Genomic DNA, 8,750 nt, shown 5'->3' on the forward strand with positions numbered 1-8,750 from the left:
TCAGTTTCCTAAAGTGATATTCACGTAAAGAATTTTGGGAAATACTGTATACGCCGATATTTTTTCCACTAACTTCTTCCTGTCGACGGTAAAAATACAGAACAACAAGAAAGTATCAAAGACGAAAGCCCTAATTTAGTCTACAATTTTTTTCGAAACAACCAACTAATTTTCACAGATTATTCAGGAGGTCACAAGGTGAAAAAATGCTTAGGTATCATAACGGAAGACATATCATCCAGTCATCCTAGGTACGTCATGTATAGGGAATTATTTAATGTAGAGTATAGAACGTTATATGTGTGTGTAAAGGACATAATATGTATAGGGGATAATAATTCCCTATACATGACATAGTTACCTAGATCATTGTCTCCTCCGCTGACCTGAAACACTTGTTGTTACCAATCAAGCATGGCTGACGGTGTTACGTCAGAGCATGTTCTCGTTTTCCTTGAAGCGATTGGCTTTTTTTAGCATGGGATGTCCACTATATGCTCCGAAATTTTTGCTTTTTAACGTGTCGTCGAGTTCTTCACATCATGAGCGACAAATCGGTGGCAAAACAAACCGTACGCATCGCTACTTTTAATGTCCTAGCTCCATGTTACAATTGGTTAAGGTAAGCTCATCTTTTTATTGCAACACATCGTGGAATAACACAATTTAAGGTTTCTTTTGTACTAGTTCTTCGCCTACATCATATGTTAACGCAGGAAGACTACACTTTATGTTTGTGGTTAATTATTGTTGACATTAGAGGAACAAAATCTAAGAAGGTTATAAATAAAGCTTTTAATATTGCATATCTAACTCACATCTTGGTCTGAATATCTCTATGAAGTTAGATCGAATGTTTATCGATGCTTATGTGGTATTTTTTGCGCCCTCCTGAGCTGTTTGAAGTGTCTTTTTGCATATGTTAGACAATAGAACTCGCATAGCCTTCTACAATGGGCTAGTGCTGCCACACCTAGACTATGCCGACACAGTGTGGGGAGATCAACCCGGTCTAAAATCAGAAATGGAAAAATTGCAAAGTTTTCAGAACAAATTTGCGAAGAAAATTAAGTTAGGCAAGATGTCTTCTTCAGAAGCTCTGAAGTGTCTGAATTGGCTCCCTCTGGCTGGAAGACGTCTATTTCATTGTTGTACCACCGTAGAAAATGCAATCAAAGGAGACATTCCGCAACATTTTTAAAGTTTTAAATCGACATTGAGAAGTTTGCATGGCTACAACACTAGAAATGGCTACTTACCTAGACTGCCTAAACCCAAAACGGAATTTGGAAAGAGGGTGTCCTACTTCCGTTTTACAAATGACTGGATGTTCCTCCCAGTATTTTTAAGAAGGCCAATGCCATGCTCAATTTTTAAGGAAAAAAAAAAACTTACAAGATTCTTAATGGATAAATATTTTAAATGATGGATAAAAATGTTTAGATATACACCGTATATTTTATATTTCCTCCCTGAAAACCATGTATTTACGTGACGGGCGCTTCCTCCTTAAAGATTGTTTATTATTAATATTATCATAATTACTTTTGGCTGGAGGCCGTTTATAGTAATTTAGTAAAAAGACACTTCAAACGGCCCAAGAAGGCAAAAAAATACCACAAATACATCGGTTATAATTTCATTTAATGATAATGAGATATTTAAACTGAGATGTAATTTTGATATGCAATTTCAGAGCTTTATTTGTAACCCTCATAAATTTTGTTTGTCTCATGTCAACAATAACGAACCATGAACACATAGTGTGGTCTGCCTGTGGTGTTAATAATACTGTTTACTTACTTTGGAATAAAATGGCTAGTGTGTGATCATGGTTAGCAAATGGAATTCTGTCATGAACAGACTTACAGGCACGAAAATTCATTTATCACAGAGCTTTTGAAAAATGGGACATCACGAGCTTAGGATAATGCACATGATGGAGACTGCTATGATTATGTTAAGTGTATAATTATTTGTCTTGTAACATTTCAGTGGCTGGTGGGATCGCAGTGAAAGCAGTAATCCCAACCTATACATACCAAGATTCCGCGCCATTATTGATCTTATATCTAAACAGAAGCCTAGTGTGGACATTATTTGTCTTCAAGAATTTTGGTTTCATGGTGATGTCATGGAACTTTTTGATACACAGTTTGAAGAAAAGTAAGATTTGTTTCTTATAGGTTGTCCAACAAATTCATGTCTTTGATCTTCACTCATGTCCAAGATAATGTCACCCCATTCCTTAAAACATGTAAACCTTGAGGATTACAACTCATTATGCAATATGCATTCTACAGCAGTCCTGTTGCTAACCTCCTGAAAAAATTTCAAGCTGAATTAGACCCACTTAAATGTTATAGTTTTCATTTATTTTGTAAGTTTCAGTATTAAGATGTGACTATAACCATAATGAGTTACAACTGGGTAAAATGTGAGTTTGAGCCTGGCTTTGAATCTCAAAGTTCATGTGTCATAAGGTATTATTATTAAAGTGTGCCAGCTTAGATTTGATATAAATAATTTTTCATTGGTATTGGGTCAAGATGAGTTCAAATCATGTATAATATGCTTAATGTAACCATATTCATTTTACTTTGCTGTTGTAGATACAGAATAATAAAACTAAAGAGGACCGGTTTTAAGACAGATGGCCTCGCATTATTGATTGATCGCTCAATTAGGTAAGTTCTCTTATTATTATGTGGCTTCTTTATGATGCAAGAAAAAGTATAACTGTTACAAAGCATAGAAGGAGTTCCATTTTTAGGCTGAATACATATTGATTGTTACATAGAGACATTTGCTACAAGTTAATGTCTTCAAACTGAATGATTTTCCACTTTTTTCTCTTTCTTTTCCTGTCTTGTCTCTTTCTTTTTACTTTCTTTTTCCTTTTTTTGCAGCATACTGTCTATATGTCCTATTCGTTTCAATGATATGAATCGCAGAGTAGCTTTACTAGTCCACCTTCTGTTGCCAAATGAGCAAGAGGTATTGTGCTCTGTGAATGATCTGTATCTTGAAGTATATATCCAGTTAAATCTGTTGTCACTAAAACCTGTTATTGGTTAAAAACAAGCACTGAGAGTTAGTTTAACAGTAACAATTTTATTATCTTATCACATTAGATTGTGCTTATGACAACACATCTGACATATTGCTCAAACTTCATTGACCAATTGCTACGAATGGTGAGCACGCAAAAAATTTATGAATATTTGTTTGATAGTTAACTAGATTGCATGGTAAAACATTTAGTGAAGTCAAGCTTAACCCCATCATACTTTTCTCAATTTAAATATTTGTGGGCTATAATCATACTTAAATTATGAATTGGTTGTAAATGGAAGCTAATTATGTTGTCAGAATTTAAATTTTTGTTTGATTATTTTCTTTACAGTCTCAAATAAAGAAAGTGAAAAACGAAATTGAATCATATCAGCAGAAGTAAGTGTATTTTACTGTAGAAACCTAAAGCTTCAGTTGATAAACAACAGCTTTTACACTCACAAGTATGATGATTTAATATGTCTAACATTTAAGTCTGGATATTTTCACAGAAATAATGTAGAAAACATACCTGTGGTGTTAGCAGGAGATTTTAATGGCTGCCCAGAAGATGAGGTGTATGGCTTTGTGATTGAAAATGGTTTTGTGTCATCATACAAAACTGTGCACTGCAGAGAACCTCGTGTAACACACAGACTTTATAGCGGTGAAGAGATACTTGTAGATTATATATTTTACAGGTGAGAGTTCACATTTTAAGATTTTAGTTTAAAGGTCAGAGTGTGCCCAACAAATTTTAATTACATCACTAGAAAAGCTTCGCTGTGGTTAAGTTCTGAAATTAGAATGACAAGGCTTTTAATGATGGCCTTGTTTTGATTATAACATTGAAAATGATACATGGCCTTTTACATTAAGTGAAATTGTTAGCACGTGTATTTTGAAACTCTTCAGCTACTTTTTTATTTATTTGCATTGAAAGATGAGTTGTGTCAGTGAGATGACAGAAGCAAACTGTCAGACCTGACTCTATCCACTAAATTGTTTTTCTTCACATTCATTTTCTTTGTTTTTTGCAGAAATCCACCTCAATCTCAACTTGTTCCTATAAAATCCATAGTGTTGCCGGCAGAATTCACTGATGAAGTAATGTTTACTTTGCTACTATTCAGGGCTTTGTTAACCTTTTAGTTTTTAATTATTATGATACCACAGGAGTTGGTAGTGAGAAAAGTTTAATTAAAATACATGTAAACACAATATATGGCCGGCCTACCTACCTGTAGTTCCCAAACAAATAACGTGAAGTTCATTTTGTCTGTAGAGTAACTGATTGTGAAATCAAATGATCAAAGGATATGTAAAGCTGATACTAGTTTCTGCTTTGGGGTTCTCTGATCGAGTTAGTATAATGAAGGTTCGATTGACATTTCAGCTGCTGATGTACATTACTTACAAAGATCCTCTTTCTTTGTTGATAGGAGTGGCCCAAGGAGTTCACTTTGTCTGATCACAGGATGATAATGACGGAATTTGAGCTTGAGACTAAACAGGATAATCAACCTGATAGTCAGAAGAGCAGTGAGCAGTTGGATCAAAAAGTGATGTGTCATGACTATGACAGAGTTTAAGGATTAGAGGGTCTAAAAATTCAATTTGTCTTTCAGCCAATTGGTCGAACTGTGAGACAGTCAGACTGATTGGCAGTCAGACAGTCGGACACTACGATGCCTGCATTTACGCAGAATTTGTTTTTTTAGTGTAGTGTGCTGCAAGCACTTTGCTCTTGAGGATTCCCAGACCCAGTAACCTTAGCGTGCTATTCAAATGGGAATAATAATGTTACGTTAGTACGACACCGCGTTTCAAACTGTAAATTTCACACATCTTATAATAGTATTGTAAATAAAATGCAGCCGTTTGTAGTCAACACGCGATCGTAATGATTTATCTGTTGTCTAATCAGCTCCCGCTTTTTCCTATAATCTAATGTACCTCCGGTACATATGACTCAAAAGTAGTTTGCTGCACCATTTAGCAAATAATAATAAGGATGAAAACTTTTTATGTAGCACCAATAAGTAGCACGTTACTTAAGAGTGGTTTTAATTGGAACATTTCTTTTGAAATAGGGTGTCCGGAAATAAGTTAGTTTTTATGAAGGTTGAAGATATAGATTATATATTTTATTTCGTGAGATCAAGTTGCGTTCGTTTGTTTAGTTTGTCAAATAAGCTAGCGTTGGTCAGATATGTTCTTCTTAAAGCTAACTAATTCTATTTATTTACACAGTTGTTTTCCATGGCTGTTTGTCTTGAAGGGGAGAATTGTCGCTTCAATTGCCAGCATGCAATAACTTTTGACGGCAGGAAATAATCTGAAAGTCATGGATTATACTCGATGTCTTTATGGAAATATCAACAGGAAATAAGTACAATGCGTATATGTGCGCATCTATATCGGCTCATAGTTGTGCATTATTCTTAAGCTGATAGCGTAATACGAAAAAAATTGCGGGTACCCCATTTCTTTCAAGAAAAGATTTGTACTGGAGATGTCTTTGAGATTTTTGTTAATTTTAAACTGCGTTCTCAATTTCAACACTTCCCGAAGAGAATTATACCATGTTGGACTTAGAAAACCACTTTGAGCTTACAGCAGCCACCCTTTGGTCTCTTTATTCATTGATTCAAGGGCCCAAGGCATAGCTTGAACTACAACTTAGAGGTGGCCAAAACCTCTCTCTCATCCCTTTTCTGACAAATCTTTTTGTTTTCAAAGGTTACCGAGGTAACGATTGGTCCGACATCAGTTGTTATAATCACTGTTTCAGCTTTATTAAAAAAGAGAGAAATTTTAATTTTCTAACTGTCGGACGCTTAAAGCTGATAAATAAATGTGTATCATGAGAGAAAAGAAAATCACACCCAGCAAACATAATAATGACTACTCGAACGGTTTCAATAACCGCTGCTTCAAATATAACGTTATAGGAGCTTTTGTTCGTTTAAAACTTTAAATTAAGGTACCGCCTGGTAAAAACTATTCATTTTATTTTGACTGAAATCTTGTTCACTTCTGTTATCGTGATTTCGACTACGAAATGGAGATTTCAAAGATTTTAAAGTTGGTTAACGCCATCTTAATTCTGACTCTAACGTTCACTAGTACAACTGGTAACGTTATGATCTTAGCGGCGATATGGAAAACTCCCAGCCTACAAACTGTCACCAACGTGATGGTGTTCAGCCTGGCCCTGTCCGACCTGGGAATTGGTGTGCTTTCACAACCTCAGGGATTTCTCTTATTTTCAGGACTTGTTCATTACGAAGGAGCATGGATGGCGTTGCTTCAGGTTTTATCTGTTTCCCTCACAATCATTTCATTACTAACAATAACAGCGATCAGCGTAGAGAAGTACCTGGCTCTAACGCTTCATCTACGATATTGTGAATTAGTTACCACCAAACGAGTGATTTGCATTCTTGTTGTCATCTGGTTGTCCTCAATTGCGGCTGCTTCTACGTTAAGGTTGCACGATATACTGTTTTACAAGATGGCTTCTCCAGCGGTTTTAGTTTGTTTGGTTTCAAATATCTTGATATACCAAAAACTGTATCGTACCTGCCGATTGCATCATCTAAGGATACGTCATCAAGTTGTACAGCTGCATGATCAACACATCCATCAAACAGCCATTGCAGATGCTCGGTTCCGAAAATCTGCTAAAACTATATTTTTTATTTTATTTTTCATGATAATATGTTATTTACCTTTCTGTTTTTACACTGTGGCTCTTAGAATAATCATGAACGATGACGTCGAGAATCTTCCTCGTTATCCAATGCTTCTGACAGTATACCCCTTCACTTGGACAATGGTTTTTTTAAATTCCACAATTAATCCAGCCTTACTGTACTTCCAACTTAGTGAGTTTCGCATAGCTGTCAGAACACTTTTGAGGAAACTTTGTAGGTGTAGAAAACATAGGATAAGTTCGGGATCCATGAGACCTCCTGATGTGAAACATCAAATTTCTTTGCGTTTAACATTTCGATTCACTAAAACATAAAAAAGGAAACTTTTTCTGCGCAATACATTCAAAGGGAAAGAGTCAGTCTGAGTTGTTCAGACTCACAAAGAGTCAAGACGATACGAAAATGAGATTTATTAACATTTAAAGTAGATATGAATTCTCGCTTCCGTATTTGTCGCAAAAATCATTTCTTTTAGGGAACGTGGTCCATGGATATTATTAGGTCGCAAATGAGTGTTTTTTTTCCCAAAGTTTTTCTATTACTTTCACGGGCCAATCAAGTTCCACCAGGGATTAATTTGAAACTCAAAGAGAAAATTGGAAAAGACCCAGAAGCTGCACTGAGTCATCTGCATGTTTTTGTGTAAAAAGAAATCAGAACAATAGTCGATGTACATATTTATGTAATGTACACAGGGTCTTAAGCGCTACGTGACGCATGCAGAAAATTAAGGTTTACGGAGCCCAGTTGGTGCTATCTCGTATTTCTCATCAACTTTTTTTTCATCAATTCAACTTTATTTTTCATCACCTCAGTTTTTCCCGGTACGACTTCAACTTTCCGGCACGATTTCAACTTTCCTTCTCGACTTTAACTTTTTCGCACGACTTCAACTTTCCGGCACGACTTCAACTATCCAGCACGACTGTAACTTTCCGGCACGATGTTAATTTTCCGACAGTGTTACAGTAGGTAAATTACGATCGGCCGGCGGTGATCCGCCGCGTTGATTCTTGAGTTGAGTGTTCTGGTGGAAAAAGTTGAAGGTCGTGCCATGAAAAAATTGGTGCCAGAAAAATCGTACCGGAAAATTAATGTCGTGCCAGAAAATTAAAGTCGTGCAGCAAAGTTGAAGTCAATCAGGATATTTGAAGTCATGCAGGAAAGTTGAAGTTGATGAGAAATACGAGATGGCACTAACTGGGCTCCGTAAAGGTTGTCTTTTGTTGATTCACGTTTCATCAAAGAAGAATAAAAGACATGAATCAAGAATCAATAATTCGCGAGGAAATGTGCAGTTTTACTTGGGAGCGCCAAAATATGACATTTCTATTTGCTGGATGCTACGTTAAGTGAAACTGCAGAGAATCTAGTTTAACTATTAGAACAGGACTCATCCGATGGAACACCCTGATTACAGTTCACTTATCCCGTTTATTTTTTATGTAACATATAACAACCAACCAATCATTTCCAATTTGCCTAAAGAACAACAGAGTACATCAGTGTTAATGGATAGCACGCGCACGAGCTGACAGCAATTAGGCAAACAACCACGAATCTTGGTCTTTTGTTTGTTGAAGAGAATCATAAGTAACGTGATACAAAACTCCAAAGATTCAGTTGCTGTCAGAACAGACATTGCCACAAACAGACCCAACTGACCGCCAATGTCAGATACGAGGCTGCTCAACTAAAAAGGATAAAATTGAACACACTCATTAAGATAAATACTGAGGGAATTTGATTTGTGATCAATTGGCGTCACTGTTATAAATTTGGGCGAGCTCCGTACGTACCGTATATCCTTGTTTCTGTATGATATGCTCGCGAGTCATAGATGAGTAATGAACATCCATTCGAATAAGGTTTTTCCTGATGGGTGGAAAAAATGAATTTATTTGATGCTGTGAAGAGGCAAATACAAGGATTTGATCCCATGATATATATTGATAAAGTATCAAACTTTTATGTATT

The 8,750-nt window shown here is 36.0% G+C and overlaps 1 protein-coding gene across 1 annotated transcript; it reads left to right on the plus strand.

The window, feature by feature from the left end:
* The first annotated feature begins 248 nt into the window (after positions 1-248).
* LOC131790353 (uncharacterized) lies at positions 249-4,945 on the plus strand. Its single transcript, XM_059107554.2, has 9 exons — positions 249-622; positions 1,996-2,166; positions 2,613-2,687; positions 2,910-2,997; positions 3,135-3,197; positions 3,407-3,453; positions 3,567-3,755; positions 4,095-4,161; positions 4,497-4,945. Exons 1-9 carry the CDS (start codon positions 495-497, stop codon positions 4,644-4,646), a joined length of 978 nt encoding a protein of 325 aa, XP_058963537.2. The 5' UTR covers positions 249-494; the 3' UTR covers positions 4,647-4,945.
* Positions 4,946-8,750: the final 3,805 nt, after the last annotated feature.

Source organism: Pocillopora verrucosa, chromosome 4 (assembly GCF_036669915.1).
Source record: "Pocillopora verrucosa isolate sample1 chromosome 4, ASM3666991v2, whole genome shotgun sequence".
Taxonomy (NCBI): domain Eukaryota; kingdom Metazoa; phylum Cnidaria; class Anthozoa; order Scleractinia; family Pocilloporidae; genus Pocillopora; species Pocillopora verrucosa.